Genomic DNA, 27,491 nt, shown 5'->3' with positions numbered 1-27,491 from the left:
TGGGACTTACCTGTGCATCAATATCAATGGCAGGGTAGATAGGAAGCATGGCTGAAGGAGAGATGATAGGACTTGGAGTTGGAGTCTGAGGTTGGGAAATGGATGCAGCAATACTGTGGGTAGGAGTGTTTGACATTGCAGATGCTCTTCCACTGACTGCTGTTGAACAAAATAACTGCACTTAATAAGGATGAAACATTGTTAAGTAATAGTAAGACATATTCACTCAAAAATATTTAAAGACTTCTTAAAACAATATGTCTACAGGAAGACTACTATAGCACTAATAACTAATTTTCCTGGTTATTATTCACTGATAACAGTGTAAAATTGTAATGTATACTGAGTAACTCATTTTCTAAATAATAATCCAACTGAAAAACAAATTCCCCTGTTATAAGTAGTCGTAAAACCTTAATTCAAAATAACCCTGAAAACAAAAATGTTTATATATTAAATATAAATGTTTATATATTAAATATATATGCAAATGGAAACTTGCCCATTATATCTTAATTAGAAAAGGGATTAAAGGTAAAATAGTCAAGGGGGAATATGTGGTTTTTACATGCCAATTTCACACCTTATATTCTAGGACTAGTAAAATTAATATCACTGTTGGGGAGGGAAAAATCTCACTACGCAATCATTTAAAACACTGCCATACTGTTTTACTAACTGCAGACTGGGATATAGTAATATTCTGCATTGTAGCCCTCTGGATGACAGCATATTCAAATATAAAAATTTGTCCTCACACAGAAGTGTAGTTGCTCATGTGAAGAATTATTCTGAGGGAGCTAAAATGCTCACCAATGAATCCAGCAATCACACTGACTTAAGGACAAAATTAAAAGATTAGGGTAGAAATAAATGTATGCACACAAACATTCTTCAAATATGGATTACTATTATTCTAAGTATGATGTTGCTGTGATACTATTTTCACCAAAATATGCAACTTAAGAAAAGGCTATTCTGATCAGTACTTGAGGTGGGAGGACTCCAAATATGCTGGCATAGGATATACTGTAGATTCAGCTGAGGGTACTTTATTCTCTCATTGCCTTATTTCTGGAGTTGATAGGTGAACATCATCTCCCCCAACCCCATTAAAAATGCTATAGTATTAAAGTATGGGCATTTATCTCTGGTCAACAGTACTGTGGATGTGTATTACCAAAGTAGTTATCAACTACATCAGACAGAAAACAATCATGATTCACAACTAGATCTGAAACCAGGCAAAAGAGATTATGATCCTGTCAAGAATAAAACTGAAATTGATCTTATTATAACAATTATAAACATAATTATGAATTAAGAAATCTATTTTACATGAAATCCTTAGTTCAGGCACAAACATACACTATACATTATAGCAACACACATTCTATAATTATACATTTTTAAGTCCACTTAAAAGCCAAAGGAAAAACGAAGGAGAAAACAAAACAAAACAAAACAAAACACTGTTTGAATCCTTAGGGATATAGACCAATAGAAAAGGGCATATACTAATATATTAAATTGATCATCTAGTGATCTGGATATTGTTACTCCATATTGATAGTTTTGCATGTTAAGAAAAGATCAAGATAATTTAAATGTACATATTGTTGATATAAATTTCAAACTTATATAAAATCTAGAGCTCTTAAAATTGATTCCATATCTCCTTTGATTGGATTTTCACAACAAAAATGCTAAATACAAAAAGTAGCTTAAACAGGATGAACACCAGTCTGTCCGAATCACTAAATTTTATTTCATAATACTAAACAAGTTAAAAAAAAAATCCAAGTTTTATTGTTAAATACTAAATTATAATTTACATTTCAACTGGAATATTTTCTTTTAAAGAACCTACCAAAATTACAAAGATTTTTTTTTTTAAGTCAAATTGGTTGTTCTTATCACCTCATCTAAAAGGAGATAGGAAAAATCAATTATCTCATCATTTCCTTCGGGGTACCTATGAAACTGGTTTACTAAAATTAAGTAACTGTCAATCACACATCCATTCTCTACAACTAAAAGTAACAAATGTAAAATATGTAGGTACCTGAAGGAACTCTGGTAAAAATCTTTACATGTGGGGCTTCATTTTAGGCTTAGATTTATAGAGGGAGAACCACACGTCAGAAAAGTTTCAATGTCAGCGTAGAAAAAAGGCAACTTGAGATGATAGCAAAGCAAGATGTTGAGACAGGTTAAACAGGGAGCTGATTCTGGTTTGGCAAGTGTGAAGAACAGGAAAGACAGACGATTTTGGTCAGCAAATTTTATGGTAGGAGTCTAATAAATGAAGACTAAGAAATAAAGAGCAGGGACTGCGCTAGAGGGAGGGAAAGAAGACGATGAGACTAATGGGACTGTAATACACTTTAAACCCCTAAGAAAGAAGTGGAAATCTTCATTAAGCAACTGAAAGGATACATCCTACCATAGAAATTTAAGATTGAGGCTGCAAAAGTCAGTGCATGAGTATATGTGTATGTGTGTGAATGTGCACATGCCTGTTGTCAGGGATGAGTTGCAGGTAAGTAACCAAATGTTTTTAATCCTACTCTTCCTCCTTCTGGCTATGTTTCTCTCCCCATAGAAATGAGCATAATAAAAAAGTAAAATATTTTTGTATTATGACAAGCATTTGTCATATTTCCTAAAGTTATATGCACTTAAAAATTTTTTATACAGAACACTGAGAACACACATAATAAAATTTTGTTTCATGTATGAATCAAAAGAAAAGATACTTTACAAACTTCTGATAATTCTGATCAGCATACAAAACTGTACAACTAGCAAATCATTGTTGACAACTATGCATGCCCAAGCACATCAGGTAAACTCTGATATTATATAAAAAAAATTTTTTTAAACAACCATTACTATGTAATGCCTATTCTTCATTCAAGTGGATACGTAATATTTAACTCTATACATCCTTTAGTAGTTTCACATGATAGAGCACTATTACGATCTGAATTCATACGGACATAGTATCAAATTTAGGGTTAATGGTTACTGTGCTCCAACTTTCACAGGATATTTAATAATTTTAAAATTTTACTCTCAATTATTATAATCAGCTAGTCGTGATTAGTAGTGACTTTCAAATCTACAGAAAAATTTTGCACTCATCAATAAGAGTCATACAATTCTTACTAGTAATTATTACTAGCATTTTTCCAATGTGGTTATTTAACCCTTAAGACTAGCAGAAATTTTCATTCCACATGTTATAACTACTGAGGTGCTATTAAAGGAGGACTAGCAAACTTTACAGATATTTTTAAGTATAAAATCTATCTCAGCTGGTTTCTTAGTGTCTGAATGTTACCTAAATATCTAAACACTATACAGTTTAGTTTTCTATTATCCATTTAAAAGATGAAACTTAAAAAAAATATAAGCTCATCATATTTAATGCTACTCAAACAGTTTTTAAATTAGAAAAAGTCAATCATCCTCTAAGTACAGATGAATGAATAAAAAAGGGGAAGAGATCAGATGGAAGTCACCAAAATTCCACTGTTTATTCCTTCCATTTTTCTGTTTTCCTTCCTTTTCAAATTTTCTTTTTTTAATGAAGCAAATTATCCTTCTCAGTATAGCATTCTTATGGCTCACAACCCTATAAAACCTCATCCCATTACTTTGTTACAAAACACAAAAAGTAAGTACCAAAAACTAGAAGCATTAAAACAATCTTCTAAAATATATCTTCTTGTCAATGAAATTAGTTATAATGGAATAAAATTTATCTGGCTACACATCTAAAAATATATCATTTATGATACTTTCAGGGGGGCCACACCTTCTCATGATACAGTTAGAAAGAGACTACACATTAACATTCACAGGGGACAAAATCACTTACATACAGTATAATTAAACCCTATTTGGTTTTGAACTTTATTAATTTTGTAAAAGTGTTTTTTTTTTTTTTAAATATCCATCAGGTTTGAAGTCTGATCCATTAGGATATAAAGTATTTCTGTTCATAAATAAGCTTCCTGATGTGTCCTACTAGTTTTGCACTTCAACTTCTATCAATTTCCCAGTTTATTGGTGTGAATACAGAAGCAAAATGCCAAAATTCAATCTCAGTATTCTGAACTTAAAGGAAAAAAATGAAAACAAAAACAAAAATCAAACATCAACCCCACTACTGAAAAACCTAGATTCTCAAGTTACCAAGCTAAGCCAGAAAGCTTCAGTCATTTGTATTGAATGAGCTAATCTTTCATTTGACCTGTATCCATCTGAGAACTTCTGAGATTGAACTAATACTTCTAAAGCTAGACATGAGTCAGTCCAAAAATAGTTCTCAAGTTGGGTAACGGCAAAAAATTTGGGTACATTCTTACTCGCCTTAAGCAAATCATATTTGATACCTGCTCATAACAATATAAACCCACCTGCCATGATGTCATCCAGCGTGTCATTGAGGGTCTGAGCAGGGCTGGCTACCATTAACCCTTGTTGTGTTTCTGTCAGAATTCCTTGCCCCAGCCCTGCCAACTGTGCTTGGCCCAGTACTGGCTGTCCAACTATCACTCCTTGCAGTTCTGTAAGATTTGCGATGGACCCTGGAGGCAAGGGACCTGCTGCCAGAGGCAAAGCTTGAGGCATCGCCAGAGGCTGGATTGGTGCAAAACCCATCTGAGCAGCAGTCTGCTGGGGTTCATCTTTAAGTAAAACAGGATCCACTTGCTGTAACCGTGCATAGTCTCCCTCAGAAAGCTGCTCTCCAACTCCAACAGGAGTTAGTAATCCCAGGTGTTGGCAAGACTGTTGCTGCTGTTGCTGAAGTTGAATTCTTTGAGCTTTAACCTCTAGATACTGCTTTTTTAGCTGCTGCTGAGTTTTCAGTTGTAACTCTCGTTCTACTTTCTGTAGTTCCTCCAAAATCTTTTGTTTCTTCTGAATTTGTTCCTCCCTTGTTTTGTTGAGCTCCTCGATCTTCTCCTTAGTAAGTTGGTCAGCATGAGCCAGTTCCAAGGACTGCAGCTGTGCATTCTTTTCTATGGCTTCTTTTATCCTCTGTTCCAGTTCTGTTAACTTTCCCTGAGCCTCTTCTACAATGCTCTCTGGAGACTGATTGGTGATGTAACCCTGTACATCCTGGCTGTTTGCTGGCAAATGGCTGCTGGACTTTTGTTTAGAAGCAGCTGTGTGAAAAAGAAACCCCCTCAGAAGTGCACATGAATGGCATCCTCATTACAGAGTTACTGTTGGGAGGTTTAGTGCCAACAGTTATGCACTAAGTAATCATATCCATAAAAGGTGAAAATGCACTGTTAAAAAATTAAAAACAAATCCACCTTCTTTTTCACAAATATAAAATGTATGTATTTTATGTGCAAAATCTTTGTAAATTAATTTCAGAATCTTAAAAATATCACATGGCTAAAATTAGACAATAGAGGAATGCAGGTTTGTGATACCTAAGTGTGCAATCAAAGTAACATCTAAGGCTATGTGTAGATATTTTATATGGTCATAAAGATGTTAAAACTCATCATAAGAACAGAACAATAATGCTAAATTATTAGGGTGAAGAGAAAACAGACCTCTAAGTCAGGTTTTTTCACATTTCATAGTCTGTGCCTTTTAAACACACACACATACACACAAAAAGTACCCAAACCACTAAGAAGTAACAAGAAATTAAAATCCAACTAAAATATATGACTTTGTTGGGGCCTACCATCTTCAAGAATAGAGGCAAGATATAAATTCACATATTCACACAGCTATCTGGCCAGTAGAGAATTGGGATTCAGTTTCCCTGGAAGAAAAGATGCTGGACTATGCCATCCACTGTATCTTCTGACAGCCAGGTGAATAGACAGATCTGGCTATAGGTATAGCAATCAATTGTTTGCTATACCAACTGAAAAAGGTGCCAAGGCTCTAGGTTGATAGTAGTGACTGAAAAGAGCTGGTGAAAATACTTAGCATTCTTGTTCATAAAAGAATATACGTAGCCAAAAACCAAAAAATAAAAACTGCATTGTTTCTTCAGGTAAAACTTTTAAAAAGAAAAACTGATTCAAACCAGTAGGTATAAAATGTTTGGGGACATTACTTAAGAACATGCATGGTGTAACATCCACAAGTCAAATATGGACCTCAGAATTCTAGAGAAATAAACAAGCATATCTCAAGTAACTGAATTATTGGTTGAGAAAAGGTATCCCAGATCAGATATAAAATCTGTATTAAGCCAGTCATTCTAAAATAAATTTCTAATATTTGATACATCTTGTTAATTTATGCCTTTATAACTGCAGAGATTTAAGTAATTTATAAAAATATTGTTCAACTATACCCAGCTTAACATTTTACATGAATAAAAATTACTAACTGTTAAAGGAAATCATGGATAATCAGAACTGCATCAAAGATGAGCATCTGAATTTCTCATGCTAAAACTTCTAATTGTAGCACAAATTAGTGCTATTAACTGTTTTTTTTCCCAATAACATGCTTTTATCATGGGTTAAAAAAATTTAATAATGCCAACTTAGTAAAATTCCTTGTTTGTAGAAATGGCTGTTTTTTGGTAATCTTATTTTTACCTGGACACCAAGTAAGAAAGTCTTTAGAAGTATAACTGACCTTTATTCCTGATAGGAAGAGTGGTGGCAACATTGGCAGGTGGTTTGTCAGGCTCCTGAGGTGGAACAACCATGGGCAGTGCTTGAACTGGTACACGAGGAGCCTAAGACAAAGGACATTAAGTGACTATTAGTGTCCTACACAATCCATTAAGTAATATGCTCTAAATAAAGAATAAATTAGAGATTTTTTGAAAATATTTTTAATATGTCATCTTAGACAATGACATATTTACTTAAAATATGTTGGCACCAAATTGTCTACCATGACATTTTTTAGTAGGCTTTGAATTCAAGTTGTGACCTTTAAAAGCTAAAGCATAATCATATCATCTAGGATCTGAATATTGTACCAGATGTTCATTAACTGTATCAAGTACATATTTACAAACGGAACTACATATTAGAACCAAAAAAAACCTAATTTAAACAGAAACTATAAGTGAAAGAGTTAGGATAAAGAAGACATACCATAAAATGCTTTAATTTTTAAAATCTTACCCTATTTAAATCGTGGGATGGGGGAGTTAACTGAGTGACATCTGGTGGAGGGGCTGAAAGCAAGTTATTAGGATAATCCAAGAGATAGCAAACAACACTTGTATGGCCACCTTTTGCTGCTTCTATCAACATAGTTGAGCCATCCTAAAAGAGTGAATATGGAAGGGGGAAAAAAGTGAAGAAAAATAAGTTAGTTTACAGAATCACTTAGGAAGACAAAGTCAAAAGGTCCCAGACACATTAAAATCATAGGTTTGGTAAAGAACGCTTCAAGTGAAAAAAGAGAAAATTTACACTTAGAATGCCATTATGAATGGAACTTGTACATGATATGTTGTAATAATGACCAAGAGAGAAATATTAATTCACAATGATGCACAAACATTTGAGTTACATACTTTCAAACGGTGAGTAGGATCTGCCCCATGAGCCAAAAGTAGTTCCACCACTGCCAGATGACCCCCTGCACAAGCCAGGGACAGTACAGTATGGTCATTATTAGCTGTGGTTCTATTCACATTCGCTCCTAAAACAGAAAAGGCATGGAAAATCATATTAGTAGAATGGTTTTTCTTAAAATTATGGTAAATTTAAAAATCATGAAGAGTAGAGAAAATAGTATCATAAGGCTCCACATACCCATTACCGAGCTTTAATGATTATAAACACAAGGCCAATCTCATTTCACAAATATCCTACATTAATTCTCCTCTCCCATCTTGGATTATTCTAAAGTAAATAAATCCCAGACAAACATGATATAATTTGAAAAGGTTTCAGTATGCACCAGTAAAAGATACCAAAGTACCCATTACTCATAACGTAATAACTGTATTAAAAGTAAAATATGAAGTTTTATTTGTATTTTAAGTTCTTCAGTAGAAAAGATGACTGAATAAAAATAAACTATACTGCCCTCTATGGGCTTTATGTAGAGAACAAACACTAAATAGAAAGAATAGTACCTTTTTTTTTTCATTAGTAAATTCCTGACAAGGAAAATAGATAATTCACCCCTACTCCCAAATAGGAATGTATCCTTAATTTACTCGTTTGTTGTTTTCGTAGAAATGGGGTCTTGCCCTGCATGTTACCTAGGCTGGTCTCAAACTCCTGGGCTCAAGTGATCCTCCCGCCTTGGCCTCCCAAAATGCTGAAATTACAGGCATGAGCCATTGCACCTGACCTCTATCCCTAATTTGGATTACTGTGCTAGGTAACGTGGGAAATGGAAATAAAACAGCAGAAAGAAACTGAAATCGAACTCATTAAAATTAACCAATGAGAGGGGACAGTGATTATGTACATAATGCTACGTTTGAGAATACTGTTATGAATATATATCACCAGCGCATGTTAAAATGTTGAAAGTAATTTCACCAGTAAGTTATGTCAAATTTTCTTTACCTATAAACAATTATAAACTTGAGATTTCTTTACTATTATTATAATGTGAAGAAAATGGTATATTATTGCCTTTTAAAATTGTATATGGCCTACATCTTTTTTTTGTTTTGAGACAGGTTCTCACACTGTCACCCTGGCTGGAGTGCAGTGGCACAATCATAGCTCACTATAATCTTCAACTCCTGAGCCCGAGTGCTTCTCCCACCTCAGCCTCCCAACTAGTGGCACTACAGGTGCAAGCCACCATGCCCAGCTAATTTTTTAATTTTTTGTAGAGACAGAATCTCACTGTGTTGTCCAGGCTAGTCTTGAATTCCAAGACTGAAAGGATCCTCCTGACTTGAGGTCCCAAAGTGCTGAGATTACAAGGGTGAGCCACCACACCTGGCTTCCTCTTTATCAATGCAGAATCAAAAGTAAAATCTGTAATCTCTTATACTTAAGAATATGATGAACTCTGAATTGAAACTGTCTCAACTAGAACTTTCATAGAAAGCATGTAAGAAATAATTTAAAGAAAGTAATAATATACTCCCTTTTATTTTATTTGGTCATTAAGGTCTTTGGTATTCAAACTAAAATTTCTGATCATGAATGAAGATCCTCACGCAATTTGCTATATTTGTCACATTTCAATTGTGAACATTTTTTGTACTATATACAGCTCCCTGTATTTTATAAAAAAGGAAACATAAAACCAGGGAAATAGTAGAAATGTTACTTGCCATAAACTTTTTTAGTGGCAGAAACATCATAAAATTCCAGGTTTCAAGATAATGCTATAGTACATGAACACAGCAGAGTTTGTTACCTAAATCCTCAGTTTTTACACAGAGAAATTTCCCTTTCCTTTATACGTTTCACAACAAGTGTGCTACTTGGTATGACAATTATTTCTAGTTTGAAGCTGGTCTGTGCATGGCAGGATGTTTATCAACTATCCACTCATTCATTAAATGTCAGTAGCATCCCTCCTCATATGATACCCTCTTGCCTTCAAAAGACCTTTACCCTTAAATGTCTAAATGAAGGCAGGGGTAGATACCTTTCAAAAAAAGACAACTGTTTTATACAAACCTACCTTTACTAATTAAGAACTGAACAGTACAAACATGACCAGCTCTTGCAGCTTTCATTAAAGGAGTTCTTCCACCTTCAGATTCATGTTCCTGTTTAAAAAAAAAAAGACTTGACATTTACTTGCCAGTGAACAAGTATTCTTTTTCAGGGAAATCAAAAGGAAAATAACTGGACTGATTTCTGAATCTAAATACTTAAATATAATGCTTTGAAGGAAATTAAGAAGTATACTTTTAAATTAAAAAAATCTCAAATTATAAACATGTTCTATGGAAATAATTTTAGTATATGTGCTGCCAAAGTGAGCACTGGAAATAATTTTAAATTTGAAGTTATAGTCACGTGATCGTGATGCCCTCATCTAAATGCATCGGAGTAATTTGTCCTTCTCTCTACACAATGAATTGCGGTACTTGAATATGCATGTATGGTACTCTAGCATGGCCTTCTCCGAACAATCAATATAATGAGCATTATCCTCATTCACTCCAAGTTATTTTCCTCTCATGAGTGTATCCCACCTCTATAAATTTCAGTAAGTACATCATTACCATCTCTTTACAGACTTCCTATTATCTCTAGTTTCTCTTATACAAAAATGATAAAAACATTTCTAAAACCATCAACTCTAAGATGTTACAAGAGCTTTCTGGGTCCCAAAAGGATGGAGACTCTACTGCATACTTATGATTACTAAGTAATCAAGAACACTACTGGTGAAATTTTCAACCTTAAAAAAATAAAGATTTGAGAAAAATTATCTTTTGTATGGCATTTTTAATTTCTTTTTTAAACAAGCCTTCACATCTGATGAACAATTTCTGATTTTTCTCTTAAGCCATGTCCTAGGTTTTTCTAATTGCCATCAACTAACCAAGTACTAAAGATTTCACTGCTGTATGTTTCAGAGCCATTGTGGCAAACACTAGGAATACAGTTCTTACACTGAAGAAGCTCTAAGTCTAACAAGCTCGAAGCACTTATTATACATGTTCCATTCTAGTTAGTTGTGTGCTTATGTCTCCCTTGTTAGACTTAGTGCTAACACTAAGTGGCCCCAACAATAATCTAATTCAACATTCTCTTCTCATAAACGACAAAAGAAAGGTTAAATTATAAATTATTAAGTTTATAAAATTAATTACTGAAGGGGGGGCTTGTTGCTGCCTGCACATGAATTTGTCATAAACTATGAAGGAAAGAGCACAGTTGCTTATTAATCTTAGAATCTCAGGCCCATAAATATATGGGTGCTTACATTTTAACTAAAGTTGGCCTTTGGACGTCTTATTCCTATTACCCCGCAGGCTAGACTGGAAGACCACCTATTCTACCCACACACAGTTGCTTTATGCTTCCTTACCCCTCAGGCTTCACTCGTAAGATTTTTTCCAATTGAAATATCTCTTTAGCCACAACACTGCCATATCTATCTTTCTAAACTTTAGCCATCCCCAAAATAATACATCAGATGACTGCTTTATCTTCTGATCTTCTTTACTCTGCATTTTCACTACAACATCTCTTATAATAACCTCAGTATTTGTCACCTATTATTTTTTCTGAAATTATAAAGTATTTGAGGGAAAAGATTATTTATTATTTATGTTTTAAACTCTTTTATTATTTAATAATGTTCTGAATATTGTAGGCATAATTTATTTCCTAAGCAATACTGAAATTCCTCTAAGCCACATTTGCCTTTTTATACCAAATCAGAAAAGCTTCTAAAACTAGTTAAATAAATACCTAAGGGAAAATCAGTCTGCATTAATATCTGTAACACAAAAATTTCCTTTTTCTATGGAAAATGAGGAATAATGCAGTGAATAACCCTATTAAGGAAAATAAGAATGGACACTAAACAGCGTGGAAAAAAATGTGACTAAGTGAGAGAAAGAATGGCAAAAAAAAAACCCAAACAAACAATAAAACTGAAAGTAAAGAAATACCTTTTGTCTAGACTCTCCATAATTTAAAATTAATTTCTTATTGTTAAATATTAAGATTTAAAAAGTAACATAGCTTACCAGATCTGCGCCTGCCTGAAGTAAGACATCTGCTACATCAGTATGACCATTTTCACAGGCATATGTTAGTGCTGTATCCCCTGTTGCTGTTGTTGCATGAACATTAGCTCCTGTAGTAGTGTCAACAAATAATACATAGACTTAATAAAAGAGCCGTAAGACATATATGACGAAAATAAAAACTTCTTCTGGATAAGTCATATCTCCTCAAGTTAAACAAATTCAAACTTTATTCATTTCTAGAAACAGAGAATATTGTAGGCATTAAAAAAATTACAAACAAAACTGGTTGAAATTAAAGCTGCAGATACTTCTAACAGCAGTAAGGTAAACTGCTCAGAATACATACAAAGGTATATCACACTTTTTTTTTAAACTCACACATTCAGTGTATCATAGCATCATAAAAATATTTGCATTATGACATTTTTACTTAAATAAATCATGTAAAAAACTTCTTCCAGATGCAAAAATGCCTACCTGCAGCTAATAAGTATTTAACTAACTCCAAATGACCCTCTTGAGCAGCTTCCATTAAAGGGGTAGAACACCCTAGTTCTATATCGGCTCCTGCCTTAATTAGAAAGTCTGCCACTTCCAGAAAGCCTCCACAGCAAGCCAGAGTCAAGGCAGTTTCTTGAGTTTCTTCTGTCTGTGCATTGATATTTGCTCCTAAAATAAAGATTCTAATTATTTAAAGAAAGTCATTAACTTATTCCAGAGATATGAAAAACATGATTGTTTCTTAATACACTGAATCTTAAAAATGAACATTTATATTACTATAATAAATAAGAAAGTGCCTCTCTCCTAACTCCTAAGGTAGTTAAAAATAAAAATAAACAAAACTATTAAAATCACATCCAGATTTGATGTACCACAGCTGGAGTAATATTAACTCAGCCAGAAGGTACAAGTCAGGTGATAAAAAAACTTAAAAAAATAAGCTACATCTTCTCATTATAGTGATTGAAAAATGATAAAGATACTGGTGATAATGATGATGATGATAAAAATCTTAACATTCAATAAGCTCTATTTCCTAGGCAATATCAAAGCATTTTACAACTTATTTAGGTATTATTATTATTATCATTAGTTCCATTTTACAGCTAAGGAAACTGAGGTTGTTTAATTTACACAAGGTCACAAGAATTGTCATCAATACTACCACCATCACTATAGCTAGCACTCAACAGGCACTATATGACAAGCATTGTTCTATTAGCTTTATACACATGTATTAACTGTCACCAACAACCCTACACATGAGAAAACTGAGGCACAGAAGGTTAGAAACTTGCCTAAAGTTACAAAATTGGCAAGCAGTGGAGTTGTGATTCAACCTAAGAAGTCTGCTCCAAAACCTACGCTTTAAAAATTATAGTCAACATTACTTCTAAATAAAAACAAAAGTTTTTTTAAAAGTGTCATTCCTCTTAAATTTGTCCAGACAAAAACTTTACTACTGAAAGAAAAATAAAATCACACTACAAATACAGAAATGGGAGATTACATCTAAACTGAAGATATCTTAACATATTGAAGTAATTGTTTCACTCTTCCCAAAAAAGTTTATGTACTGAGCCCCTTGACAGCTTCTAATGTGTGTGCATTCTTGCACTCTCATCAAGTTAGTCTTTACTGCGTGGTTTCCCATACTGTTTTATAAAACATTAGATCTATTAAATATTTATTAGTAGGTATTCTGCCCCCAAAAGAATACATTCTCTTGATATATTACCCTTAGAAATGTTGGCTCTTATATTCCCCTATTTAACTCACAAGCCTTGCCAACACCAATTCTGTTTTTCGTTCACATATAGCACATGATGTCTCTGAAAGCTCTATATGAAAGAAGTTTCTTTGATTTTGTTTAACACAGTATGGGAGCCATTTTCACAGTAAATACTTTATCACTGGTTTGTGTAATAGCTCACTGCAACTCTACTAGAAAGGTGAAATACTAAAATCCAATTTTATAAAATTATACTCTTAGGTTTTACACATTTATACTTTAGAGTCTTGATAGATATGGTTACCTTGACCGAGAAGTAATGCCACCATTTCTTCATGTCCTTCTCGAGCTGCTTCCATCAATGGTGTATAACCTTCATCATTGACCTCTTCCAGGCTAGCTCCTCTTTCAATAAGTAAAGCCGCAAGTTCCACATGCCCACCACATGCAGCCAAAGTTAATGGTGACTCAAATGAATCAGCAGGCATATTCACTTGGGCACCGCTGTCAAGAAGTAACCTAGCTACTTCAACATGGCCATCCTAATCATAATACAATTTAAAAAATTAAATCAGCACCATTAAAAAAATCTTGGAAAATGTGAAATCTTCTCAATTACTATACAGTGAAGTTTATCTCCACTCAAAAAGGAATAGATCTACATTTAACAGTTGAGTAAATCAGTATTTATTACGCACTGCCTATATTCTGTTAACGTAGAAGAAGGAAATAGAGATTGAAAATATAAAATAAGTAGAAACATGATACCTTCAGTCAAGAAGCTTATTAACCATTAGAAAAAAAAACAGTAAGTATGTGAAATAAGAGACTATAGTGAGACCACAGATAACATCAACACTATATGGTACAAACTTAAATGCTAAAAGGATAAAGTTTAGAGAGGAAAAGAAGAATTTTCATAAGAATCTTTAAGGATAAGCAAACTTTTGATTAGTTAGAAAAAAATGGAACCCTTTTTGGAGAAGTGGGGGAAGGATACATGCTGTGTTAGGGGAACACAATGCATACATGGTACTTTCTATATTGTTCATCATCCAAGTACCAGTGAAATTAAGAAAAGGGCCAGGTGTGGTGGCCCACGCCTGTAATCCCAGGACTTTGGGTGGCTGAGGAGAGAGGACTGCTTGAGCCCAGGAGTTTGAGACAGGCCTGGGCAAAATGGTGAGATCCCATTTCTACAAAAAACACAAAAATTAGCCAGGCGTGGTGGTGTGCACACTATCCCAGCTACTCGAGAGGCTGAGGAGGGAGGATCATTTGAGCTCAGGAAGTTGAGGCTGTAGTGAGCCATGATCATGCCACTGCACTCCAGTCTGGGAACACAGTGAGACCCTGTCACAAAAATGAATAAAAAAAGAAAAGAAAATTCTATATTCTGTCTCCTGGTCATTTTTTCCCTCTGCTTTCCTAATTACTGGCAACTTCAAGGCCCTCTTTTCCCTTCTTTTTGTCCTTCAATAATTTTTTTCCATCTATATGTTATCTCCCAGACATATTCTTTCAAACATGCCATGCCCATTTTTGCCTCTATGCTTGTCACATTACACAATTTTAATGTCTTACTACTTTTTTTCTTTTTCAATTTGTAGAGAAGACTCTAATGTCTTATTAGTTTGATTACTTTGCTATTTCTTCAGTGTAGAATCTTCTTCCTTGACAGTGAACTCCCACATTTCCTTTAAATCCTAGTTTAAAAACTCAGTATTATAGCAAGTCTTTCAAATGTCTGGCCCCTACTAATATCTTTCACTTATATTTACTTCCACTGCATGTTGGCTAGACCTACAGATTATTCCATTTTAATTTCTTAATCTACACACAGGCCATTTCCTCAGTAGGGGGTGGCAAGAATGATTAAATTTCCTAACCATGGGTAACTTTTAAAACTGTTACTGTTAATACTATTAATGTGTTTTATGCCCATTATCTCACTTAATCTTCACAACTCCAGAGAAAGATATTTTCCTCATTTTACAGATGAAGAACTCAAAAGCTTAGAAAAACTTTTATTTGCTAAAAAAAAAAATTTGCTAAAGCAAACACTAAGATGGCAATAAGGAAAACAACAGATAACTCAAGTCCTAAATGGCTACCTCATATTTTAAAAAATAGTAAATAAACTTTAACATCCTTTCAATAATTATTCTCTGAAGGGAAGATGACACAAGAAACTTCAGATTCTTTGGGGGCCCTTTCTACCGCTGGAATGTTCTCCTCATATATTTTTCTATAATATTTTGACCCATTTCTGTGTCACAAATCATAAACTAAGATACAAAGGTTTAAGAGTACTGTTATGAGCCATTCCCGAATACAAACTCTAAAACGCAGCTCTTCAAAAGACAATCTAGGGCTCAGAAAAGACCTCGAGAGAGGAGAAATTATGTAACATAAATTAGGTTCTACTTTTAAATTTCTGTTTAGTCAGTTTATTGGTTTGAGGTATGTTATGCTTATTAATAATGTACATACTCCGAATCATATTTCCTTTTTTCTTTAACATTTTTTTAAATAGAGAGGGGGTCTTGGTATGTTGGCCAGGCTGGTCTTGAACTGCTGGCCTCCATTTTAATTTGTTAATCCAATCCTCCCACCTTGGTCTCCCAAAATGCTGAGATTACAGTCATAAGCCACCATGACTGGCCATATTTTCCTTTTTCATATCCTCAACCAATCTTTACAAGAGTCACTTTGGTATAGTTATGTGAGACTAAGAAAATGCAGGTAGCATTGTAAAGCTTCAGAAAGTAACTTTAATAGAAGTTAATGTTGTACAACTGATTCCATAAGGTTCTGACAAACAGAATCATAGCACCCATTGGAAAGGCATTCATTGTATACTACTCTGTCTCTCCCTGGTTAATATATAAACATATTTCACATATTTCACCAATCTTACCATGCAAGCCTCCATTAGAGCAGTGTGCATTTCATCTGTTTTATGCTCTTGATCTGCGCCTGCTTCCAAAAGAAATCGCACCATCTCTAAGTGTCCTAAACCAAAAGTGTACAAGATTACTTGAAAATATTTTATTATTCCAAAATATTTTTTAAAATTATAATATTTTGAAAAGTTATATTTAACTTACAGCATTAAATTTATAAGCATAATAAAGTCAACTAGAAGCCACCCTCAATTGTAGAACACAAATTATACAAGTGATCTTGCTGTTCTACCCCTTACCCTACTGCCCTATAAACTGCTGCTACTAGAGTCCCTGCTAGAGGTGAACAAAGATGCCATTAAAATCCAACACCCAAAATGTTCCCTCTACAACCTTTTAAGAGCCGAGGCATGTTATAGCTATGTTATGTATGCTACGGAATAAATCAGTTTTCATGAACTAGTAGCCTGAGATAATGATCGGTCAAGTTATTTCTGTGAGAAAAGGTATTTAAAGTTCCAATAACTAACTCAGAAACATTTTAGGAAAAACCTGCTAATAAACTGGGAACTGTATGTATAAAAATATTCTTCAAACCACACCATTTAATTTATATTTATATATTTAATTATAATATAAACATGTACACACATTGATGCAGTTTCAAATAAACCATATGCTTCAGTTCATATAAAGATACAAGTGGTGAAAAAGAAGAAGACAAATTATAATTTAAAAAAGACTTCAGATTCTATGCAAAAAACAATAGAAAAATTATTTAATTTTTCCCAGCTTTATTTGGAATGAGCTATGATCAATTCTTATTCAACTGGGAGGCGGGAGAAGGACAGATAGTGGAGTCACAGGTAAACAGTTAAACAAAATTTACTTCGGTGAGTAAGTGTAGTATCTGCCACGTCTTATATTTGCCAACTATCTACCATCCCTTTTCCTCTCTGTCATTCTCTCCTCCCCAAAATCCACATTAGTGCTCAGTCTCAGCCTGACTTCTCTCTCTTCCCTAACTCCTCCTTGTCAGTCTATATCCTATAAAACCTCACCAGAAAGAGAGGAAGGGTAGGGGGTCCATGGATACCTGGAAGTAGTAGAGATGTTCACCACCAGCTCAGTTCGCTATCCAGCTTCTAATTAAAGCCTGCAAGCCCCAACCTCAGATGCCCCTTTTGGATAGCAGGGTGGGGCTACAAGCAAAAGCGAGAGGGCAGAGTAGTTACATGCAGCCCCATCTCAAAGCTCTCTGGCCAGCAGGGACTCAGTAGTGAAACGAAGCCAGTACTGGGTTCAAAAGTATTTGTGAGAAGGGGAGAGAGCCACCCAGTCAGCACACCCCAAGGCTTACCTCCTTTCCTCCCAATGAAGATCAGCCTCTACCTAATTATAAACAGGATTGGGGAAGGGAACTAAGGGACCTCAGCTGTGCTCCCTATCTGAAAATCTATTAACATCAGATAATCAAAAGCACTTTATAAATAAATCATATTTTTCAAATTTAAGTTAAATTTTAGTCAATTAATCCAAATATATAAGGATTATTTTCATGTTTATAAATGAAATTATTCCAAAAGGCATCAAACAACCTTGGCTACTCTTATATAGAACAAAACAACACCAGGGCCAGAACTAGGGTGAGGAAATCAAAGTGCAGGGTGCAAAATTTAAGGAGCCACTCACATGTAAGCTTGTGCAAGTTAAAGGTTAGTCACTGAGAATGAGTGCCTCCTTAAATTTTTTACTAGGCTTTGCAAAAGCTTTTTCTTGATGCCTAGGGGTCAAGAATTTATGATGTAAATAATATGGAACAACTATATAGATAGATGACATAAAAAACAGAAATGAGTGGCTAAACAAACACAAAATTGTATGACTTTTTTAAATAAAAAACTTTCTTAATAAAAAATTTTCTTAATTTACTTTCTTAAAAAGTAAAACACCTTACTTTACAGCCATTTATCTGTCATACATGTGGAGTCTAAAAAATGTTCAGCTCTGTGGCTGTGTTTTAACAATCTAGAATATAGAACATTAATTATCTACAGACCAAACATCTTTCCAGGCAATTGTCTGGCCTGCCAAAGGAGGGCATTTTCTGTACTATCAATATTTTCAGGTTCACTGACATCATTTAAAATACCATGTACCCCTTCATACCAAGCAAAATCTTCCCAACATGCAAAGCTATTATACAGTTCATATTAAAAGAACTGTTTCTGATAATTAGATCAATTAATACTCATTTTTCAGTGACAGTATTTATAATGTTAAATCTATATTTTAAAAATTTAAATAGTAAACAAACTACAACACTGTAAACACTCATTTAACCTTTAATTACATACTATATACTATTATTATTTTATTTTTTAACTTAAAAACAAGATTACATAAAATAATTATAATTTCACATGTTTAAAAACTTTGTTTCAAGAAAGGTTTATACTGTACCTTTGTAACAAGCTAAGGTAAGGGCACTCTCTTTAAATTCATTGGAATGCGTATTAATGCCAGCCCCATTTTCTAGCAGCAATCTGGCTACTTCCACATGTCCAGCACTTCCAGCTTCCATAAGAGGGGTATGACCATTTTCATTATGGTCCTCAATACTAGCACCGGATTCCAAGAGCACCTTTACAACATCTACATAGCCTCCAGCACAAGCATATGTAAGTGCTGTATTGCCTATTTTAATTAGGAAAAATAAAAAGACATTAACATAAAATACCAAAATAAATTAAAGTGCTAATTTACATTAAGAAAATGGAAACGGAAGACTACAACCATAATAAATATTAAATTACATATACATATATGTAAATATATATCTATATATAAAATTCCTTTCCTGCTGCATTTTATCTTTCTGAAATCAACTCCCTATTCTCCTTTTCCATTTAAAACCAAAGTCAAATACATGTGGAAAATCATATACACTTATCCAGACTGGGGAGTTGTAAAAGAACTGGGCAAGTCTGCCCCGGAGCTAAGTTTTACCTTAAGATGAGAAAAAAGTTGTTTTAATGTTTATGAGAGAAATGCTTCACAAGCTTTTTTTTAAATTTTAATGTCTCTAACCTAAAATTATTCATCATATACATACCTTATACTCTACCTTTTAATCATATATGTTTTCATTGCAACTTCAAATACTAGTTAACTGATCAAATTCAAATTTTTAAATTTGAATTTGAATTCAATAATTTCTAAAACATTCTTTTCTGCTGATAAAAATTTCCCATGTTACAAGAAAAATCAACCTTCTGGGTAAAATAAGAATTTCTAAAAATCCCTTCAAATCAGAACATGACCTTAAAAAATATTTAATAAATTTGAAAAATCTGCATGAAGGAAATGCACAAAACATTCCCATGAAATTTTAGAACTTTTACACAAATCTATCTAGGCCCAAATTTGAAAAAAATATATATATATTTTGGACTAAAGTTATGCTCTTTTTCAGGACACAATGTTTTCACAATACTTTTTCTGTGGGCCACAATTTAGTAACAGTAGGAAATAATGAACTATCCTTTTGTTCCACGATCGTTTGGTCTCCCTATCTTCCCATTCCTCTTCTAAAAAACTGGAAACATGGGTTTGAGCACTACGGCCCACACCTCTCAATTTCCAAGAGAGTGGTCCGTCTAACTGGGTCAGTGTTTTACTTTTATCTTAAAGAACCTTAAAAGGCCAATTGCCCTCATAAACAAAACAGGAAGAATATCATTCAAAATATATTCTATATACTTCAAAACTCATACACAGATGTATGAGAATACGTAGCACTTCTAAGAAATAAGAGAACTGAAAAATTAGCACTAAACATCACTTTCATGCAAAACCATTATTACCAAATGATGTTACTATGTAGCAAAACTGAAAAAGAAATATGCATGACCTGTTGAAGACTGTGCATTAACATCTGCTTTATGAGCTAGCAGCAACTTCACAATTTTGACATGTCCTCCATTAGCAGCAGCCATTAAAGGTGTAATGTCACCTTTGATTCCCCTATCTTCCACATTTGCATGCATTGCCAACAAAACCTTATGAGAGAAAAATAGTTTAAAAAGATATTAGGAAATAATCATCAAAAAATTTTGAACACATGTATTTATATAACGTCTACCTAGTCACAGTAAAAGAGCTATAAGCACACAAAATTTATCTAACAAAACTATTTGTTGAAATAATCCTAATGGTTGGAAGGATTTATTATTTCCTTAGTAAGCAAGCCAGTTTTTAAAAAAACAACAAATAAGCTTTATTTTGATAATACGAACCTGTGCAAGCTCATAGTATCCAGCAGAACAAGCTAAACAAAGGAGGCTCTCCCCTTCCTCTGTGTGTTCATTTACACTTCGCCCTTCAATGAGTAACTTTCGCACAGCATTTACATCTCCTTCTGAACAGGCTTCTGCCAAACTGCGGCTATTACGGAAAGAATATCACAATACCAGAATATAAGAATATTAAAAAACTGCACCGCATAAATATCGTTTTTGGTTGTTTTGTTTTTTGTTGTTTAGAAACAGTCTTGCTCTGTCACCCAGGAGGGGGTACAGTGATGCAATCAGCTCACTGCAGCCTTAAACTCCTGGCCTCAAGCAATCCTCCTGCTTCAGACTCTCAAGCACTAGGATTACAGATGTGAACAACCACACCCAGCCAGAGTATTGGATTTTTATGTCAAATCTTGACAGTTAATATGGTTTGGCTCTGTGCACCCACCCAAATCTCATGTTGAATTGTAATCACCGGTGTTGGGGGAGGGACCTGGTGGGAGATGATTAGATCATGGGGGTGGATTTCCCCCTTGCTGTTCTCATGATAATGAGTGAGTTCTCATGAGATCTGTTTGTTTAAAAGTGTGTAGCACTACCCACTTTGCTCTCTCTCTCTCTCCTGCTGCGCCATGGTAAGACATGCTTGCTTCCCCTCTCTCTCCTGCTGTGCCATGGTAAGACATGCTTGCTTCCCCTTTGCCTTCCACCATGATTGTAAGTTTTCTGAGACCTCCTCGCTATGCTTCCTGTACAGCCTGTGAAACTGTGAGTCAATTAAACCTCTTTTCTTCTTCAATTATCCAGTCTCAGGTAGTTCTTTATAGCAGAGTGAGAACAGACTAATGCTAACGTTAGTGCTCAACAAGGATGATTATTTCAATACGATTCATAACAAAAAGCCAAAAATGATTGAATTCATTGAGTTTTTTACAATCTACGTATTAATGGCACTGAATTAAAATTATCAATATTCCAAAATGTTTTCAGTTATGCAACTGCAGGATAAAGTCTAATTTACTGGTAAGTGGGGAAAGAACATAAAATTTTAAAACATGAAAGTTTACAGAAATCACATACAAATAACAGGTCATAATTATACTTCTTTTGTTTGGTCAGTAGAAATTTTTTTATAAAATTTAATTAAAAAGTATAAAATGGGCAAAACTTCTACTAATTATAAAGATCTATGTGAGTCCTTCCATCAAGTAAAGGGAAATCAGACAGAAAAGATGGGAGAATGTAATATTAATAAATGAATAACTGATGAGCCTTTTTTGGTTTTGGTTTTGGAAGTATATACAATCAAATTTGGGGGAAAGTTTCAAATTCAGGCAAAGAAAAAGCTGAACTCAAGCAAAATGAGAGTGGAAAAAGTGGAGTAACAAAAAATTAAACTGAGAGAAAAGTATATGCCCCACAAACTTCCCAAAACAATTCCAAATGTAGACATTTCTAAAGATTCTCACTTTTGTATAAAATAATCCTAAAACTAAATCAAGGGCTATTAATATTCTTTTTATTTCAAATATAACTCAATTATTTTATTATCCTCTTAAAATATGGCCCTTTCATTTCAGATACTAAAGGCACCTACAGCTAATCACTTTTCTATAGCTCTGTTATTACCATCACCCAGATTTAAGACCAACATCTTTGTCTCAGATATGGCAAAGCCTCCTAACCAGTCTCCTTGCCTTCACACTACTTGCTCTCCTTCAGGCTCTTTTCAACAAGGAAACCACAGAGATCTTTTTTAAAGAAAAGTAGAACATGTTGGCCAGGCACAGTGGCTCACGCTTGTAATCGCAGCACTTTGGGAGGCCGAGGAGGGCGGATCACGAGGTCAGGAGATCGAGACCATCCTGGCTAACACAGTGAAACGCTGTCTCTACTAAAAATACAAAAAAAAAATTAGCTGGGCATGGTGGCGTGTCCTATAGTCCCAGCTACTCGGGAGGCTGAGGCAAGAGAATCACTTGAACCCAGGAGGTGGAGGTTGCAGTGAGCCAGGATCGCACCACTGCCCTCCACCCTGGGTGACAGAGTGAGACTCCATCAAAAAAAAAAAAAAAAAAGGAAGGAAGGAAGGAAGGAAGGAAAAGCAGAACATGTCATTCCTCTACTCAGAACCCTCCACTGTCCTATAATCTCACTCACAGTAAAAGCTGAAATCCTTACAAGATATGCCTAGTGGCAGGATACCATATTCCTCTTCCCTTTTACTTCTCTGGCTTTATCTCCTACCCTCTCACCATTATTCCTTCCACTTTGGCCACATTGGTCTTCTTGCTATTCATCAAATATGCTAAATAAGCTCCAACCTCCAAATACTTGCATTTGCTGTTCCTGTGCCAAGACAGTTCCTCTCTCAGACATGGCTCACTCCCTTCCCTATTTCAGGTCTTTCCTAAAAAGCCATCATTTTAAGTGAGGACTTCCCTGACCATGCTATTAAAAACTGTAACATGACCTCTGCTATGGTTTGCATATTTGTCCTCTCCAAAACCCACGTGAAATTTAACCCCAAATGTGGCAATACTGACAGGTAAGGCCTTTAAGAGGTGACTGAGTCATGGGGGCTTTGTCTTCATGAATCAGTTAATCCATTCGTGAATTAATGGATTAATGGGTAAATGAATTATTAGTTATCATGGAGTGAGACTGGGTAGGCTTTATAAAAGGAAGAGAAACCTGAACTAGCACACTTAGCCTACTTGCCATGTGATGGCCTGTGCTGCCGCAGGACACTGCAGAGAGTCCCTGCCAGCAAGAAGGCTCTCACCAGATGCAGCCCCTTGACCATGGACTTCTCAGCCTCCGTAATTGTAAGAAATAAATTCTTTTTCTTGCCCAGTTTCAGGAATCCTGTTATATGCAACAGAAAATGAACTAAGATGACCTCCAACCCAAACACTGCTTTAGCACTTCCCTTTCAATTTTTCCCATAGTTATTATATTATTATGTGCCATACTATGTATTTTATTTACATGTTAATTGTATTGTCCCCTTACCAAAAGTGAAAGTCTCGACCAGTACTAAATAAATTTGTCTTTTAAACATCTCTTCTGATTTCCCATTTCACAGGACACTGACAGTCCCTAGACTCAATGCTCTCTATCATTTTTAAGCATGTTTAGGACAAATCCTTCCCATAAGACATTTCCTGTATAAGAGCATACCTTTTCTCTCTTTCAAAGTAGTCTCTCTCTGTCTCTTTCACTTCTTTATGTATATACCCTAATCTATATTATCATTTGAATTTTTCATTCAATTTCCATGTGTGTATACCAGCTTTAAAACAACCTTACAGGATCTACTCTAGCAACAGCTGAACTTAAAAACTTGTGGGCGAAGGGCATATTAAGCCTGGCACATGGCACTGTCCTTAACTACTATAAAAATGTGGCACATAGTACTCACTGCACTTAAGTCTGCCATCTTTCTCAAACTTTGTTGAATAAATATAATTCTCACAAATATGTTCTATTTTTTTTGCTGTTAAATTCCAGTATTTTCAATGCAAAATCATCTGTGACTTTTTATTTTTGTATTCTGTTTCTTGCTTGAACTGGTTTTATTATACCCTTCAAGGTGTTTTAATTTTTTCTCTTGCCAATCTTACTAGGCACCACATTAAAAAATATTTGGAGATTACCAACGATATCTTAGGCTAGTAAAACTGAACATTTACTATGGAATAGAAACCGAGGTTAACCAAAGAAGGGAGTCAACCTATGAGAAGAATGGTAAAGCAAGTTAATACAAACACAAAAATCTAAATGAATGAACACTAATATAGAGCCAAGAGAAACAGCAAATTCATGACCTTGTTAATACTATGTAACCTCTCTATTATGCTTTTAAAAATGTTGTATGAAAACACCATTAGACAACAAAGAATTCTTAAATGCTATAATTTACTCTCTAAACCCAAATAGAATATTCAGATGTTCTCAATTGTTTTAAGGCAATTGCTAAAATAAATAAAATGGCTTCATTTTATTAGAGTAGGCAAAAAGACGCCACCAAGGGTTGAAAATGGTAACATCTATTAATGATTCTTTTCTAGTTGCTTCCTTGAAGTATCTATCCATTTTTCTTGTCACTCTTTTTTTTTTTTTTTTTTTGAGACGGAGTTTCGCTCTTGTTGCCCAGGATAAAGTGCAATGGTGCAATCTCGGCTCACTGCAACCTCCGCCTCCCAGGTTCAAGTGATTCTCCTGCCTCAGCCTCCCGAGTAGCGGGTATTGCAGGCATGCACCAGCACACCCGGCTAATTTTTGTATTCTTAGTAGAGACGGGGTTTCTCCATGTTGGTCAGGCTGGTCTTGAACTCCTGACCTCAGGTGATCCGCCTGCCTCGGCCTCCAAAGTGCTGAGATTACAGGTGTGAGCCACCACACCTGGCTTCCATTTTTCAATATACATCCATAATTGTGCTTATATATGAGATGGTGTGATTTTTATTGGATAACATCATCAGAACAGCTTAAAATGCCATGTCACAAAACATTTACTGAGCCCTTACTAACTGTAAAGTGCTATCTATATACAAGGAATTATAGGATATAAAAAAATAAAGTCCCTGGACTCACATTCAAGTTATAGGAACTAGATCTATAACTTCTTTTAAGACTTCAGAAAGCAAATAAATAAATAAAAAGCCTTACCCTTTAAAATGGTCAGAACTATGCAAATAAACTGTAAAATGGCCTAATTGTAAAACATTTACTTCTTTGTCACCAATACATTTAAAAAAAAAAATCTAAATAAGCAAAAAGTCTTTTAGAACATATTGACTAGGCCATCAGCCTTGCAGTCAGAAAGACACTGGTGCTCTGCCACTTATTATCTATTTGATCTTGATTAAGTTACTCACCTCTCTTTAACTTTTCATCTGTAAAATGGGAGTAAAAACAAAATCTATACCTTACAGAGTTTTTGTGAATCTAAATAAGACATCACATGTTAAGTGGTTAGCATAGTGCCAGCCAGGCACAAAATAAATGCTCAGTAAATGTTAGCTATTTGTTATTATTTTTAAGAAAATGATTTCATACTGATTGCAGCAAAAATGTACTTACTTGTCCGACTGCCCTGCATTTGCTGTGCTTTCAGCTCTCATACGGGTAAGTGCAGCAGCAGCTTCATCCAACGCACAACTAACAGACGATGTCAACCTCCGGAGTACTTCAGGATCTGCAAAGGCTTTACCATCAGCCGTGGACAATTTTCCTATTCCTATTATATTATTTTCACACCAATATGGACACACCCAAAAGGAGAAACAAAGCAAAATTCAAGTTACTTAAAGCTATACTGTGTATGTTAACAAATAACCTCCAAATGGTAGAGTAGACATATATATTGGCTGCCCAGCATCTTTTGAGAAATCACTCTTCTCCAGTTTTCTAATAATCTTATTCATTCCGTGTGGTTCATAGGTACTTGATCCTGTGACCCTGTGCCAGAGACAGGTCTTTGGCCTATGATGGGACAATTAGACTCTGTCATATCTTTGAAAGAACGTATATTCAAAGGTTGCTAAATTGGTAAGATGTGAGTCATAAGCTATTTAGCCACTTTTGTCACCACATACAGAAAAAGACTGCCTAAAATAAAGTCAACATAGAGGAGAACAGAGATACAGAAAGAGAAAGGGACAGAGTCCTGATAAAATTATTTTTGACTCATTGACGCCAGTAGTGCCAGAAGCTAGCACCATCTCTATGATTTGGGAAATGTCTACATTTTATTTTTTTTAATTTACATATATATTTTTTCGAGACAGGGTCTTATTCTGTCACCCAAGCTGGAGTACAGTGGCATGATCATAGCTCACTGCAGTCTTGAACTCTTGGGCTCAAGTGATCTGCCCAACTCAGCCTCCCAGTAGCTGGAATTATAGGCTCACATCACCACACTAGGCTGATTTTTTTTTTTTTTTTTTTTTTTTTTTAGACAGGGTCTCGCTCTGTTACCCAGGCTGGGTGCATGGCACGATTGCAGTATACTCCCCAGCCTCAGCGTCCTGGGTTCAAAATCTTCCTGCCTCAGGCTCCCAAGTAGCTGGGACTACAGGTGTGCACTACCATGCTTGGCTAATTATTTTACTTTTTGGAGGAATCAGGGTCCCACTACATTGTCCTGGGCATAAGGAATCCTCCTGCCTCAGCATGCCAAAGAACTGGGATTATAGGTATAAGCCACCGCAGCAAGACACCCAGCTAATTTTTAAACTTTCTTGTAGAGGTAGGGTCTCATTATGTTGTGTAGGGTAGTTTAGATCTCCTAGTCTCAAGTGATCCTCCCACTTAAGCCTCCCAAAGTGCTCCCAATTACAGGTGTAAACCACTGCATCAGGCCAATGTCTATTTTTGCTTAAGAATGTTTACTGGGCTATCACCTGTGGACAAAATATGGCCTAAAAAGGCATTCCAGACTATATATAAAAGATAAGCTATAAATGAATTATGTCTACAACTTATCACATATACTTAAAATCATCTGAAAGTACTAATCTGAAAACCATTCAGAACTGCAAAATTAAAAAAAAAAATTCAAAAGCAGAGATGGTTAGTAACCATCTACATGAAACCTAACTGTTGCTCTTTCAGATATCCCTATAAAGCATGCAGCATTCTTACCCCTAACCTTTATTATTTTAATTCAGTGGTGCTTAATCCAAGCTGCCCATCAGCATCACTTGTGGTGCTTTTTTGTTTTTTTTAAGATAGGGTCTCACCCGTTTGCCCAAGCTGAAGTACAGTGGCATGATCATGGTTCACTGCAGCCTCGACCTTCCGGGCTCAAGTGATCCCCCCACTTTGGCCTCTTAAGCACCTGGGACCACAGGCGCACGTCACCATGCCTGGCTAATTGTTTTTTTTTTGTT

The 27,491-nt window shown here is 35.0% G+C and overlaps 1 protein-coding gene across 12 annotated transcripts in view; it reads right to left on the bottom strand.

Moving 5' to 3' along the window:
- Positions 1-27,491, bottom strand: part of ANKRD17 (ankyrin repeat domain 17) — a 187,410-nt gene that overhangs the window by 60,374 nt on the left and 99,545 nt on the right. For 6 of the 12 annotated variants that reach the window (XM_055297355.2, XM_055297358.2, XM_055297356.2 and 3 more), the window contains 14 exons: positions 25,681-25,837; positions 20,593-20,740; positions 20,208-20,355; positions 18,758-18,991; positions 16,309-16,403; positions 13,693-13,930; positions 12,131-12,322; positions 11,651-11,760; positions 9,622-9,709; positions 7,532-7,659; positions 7,134-7,277; positions 6,634-6,736; positions 4,428-5,180; positions 11-159 (listed from right to left, as the gene is read on the bottom strand). In XM_055297355.2, the coding sequence (XP_055153330.2) occupies positions 11-159; positions 4,428-5,180; positions 6,634-6,736; positions 7,134-7,277; positions 7,532-7,659; positions 9,622-9,709; positions 11,651-11,760; positions 12,131-12,322; positions 13,693-13,930; positions 16,309-16,403; positions 18,758-18,991; positions 20,208-20,355; positions 20,593-20,740; positions 25,681-25,837 (2,687 nt within the window). The remainder of the gene's footprint in view (positions 1-10; positions 160-4,427; positions 5,181-6,633; positions 6,737-7,133; positions 7,278-7,531; positions 7,660-9,621; positions 9,710-11,650; positions 11,761-12,130; positions 12,323-13,692; positions 13,931-16,308; positions 16,404-18,757; positions 18,992-20,207; positions 20,356-20,592; positions 20,741-25,680; positions 25,838-27,491) is intronic. The other 6 variants (XM_055297357.2, XM_063611191.1, XM_055297362.2 and 3 more) reach the window with 3 other exon arrangements.

Source organism: Symphalangus syndactylus, chromosome 10 (genome assembly GCF_028878055.3).
Source record: "Symphalangus syndactylus isolate Jambi chromosome 10, NHGRI_mSymSyn1-v2.1_pri, whole genome shotgun sequence".
Taxonomy (NCBI): Eukaryota; Metazoa; Chordata; class Mammalia; order Primates; family Hylobatidae; genus Symphalangus; species Symphalangus syndactylus.
This window is presented reverse-complemented; position numbering and strand designations above follow the sequence as displayed.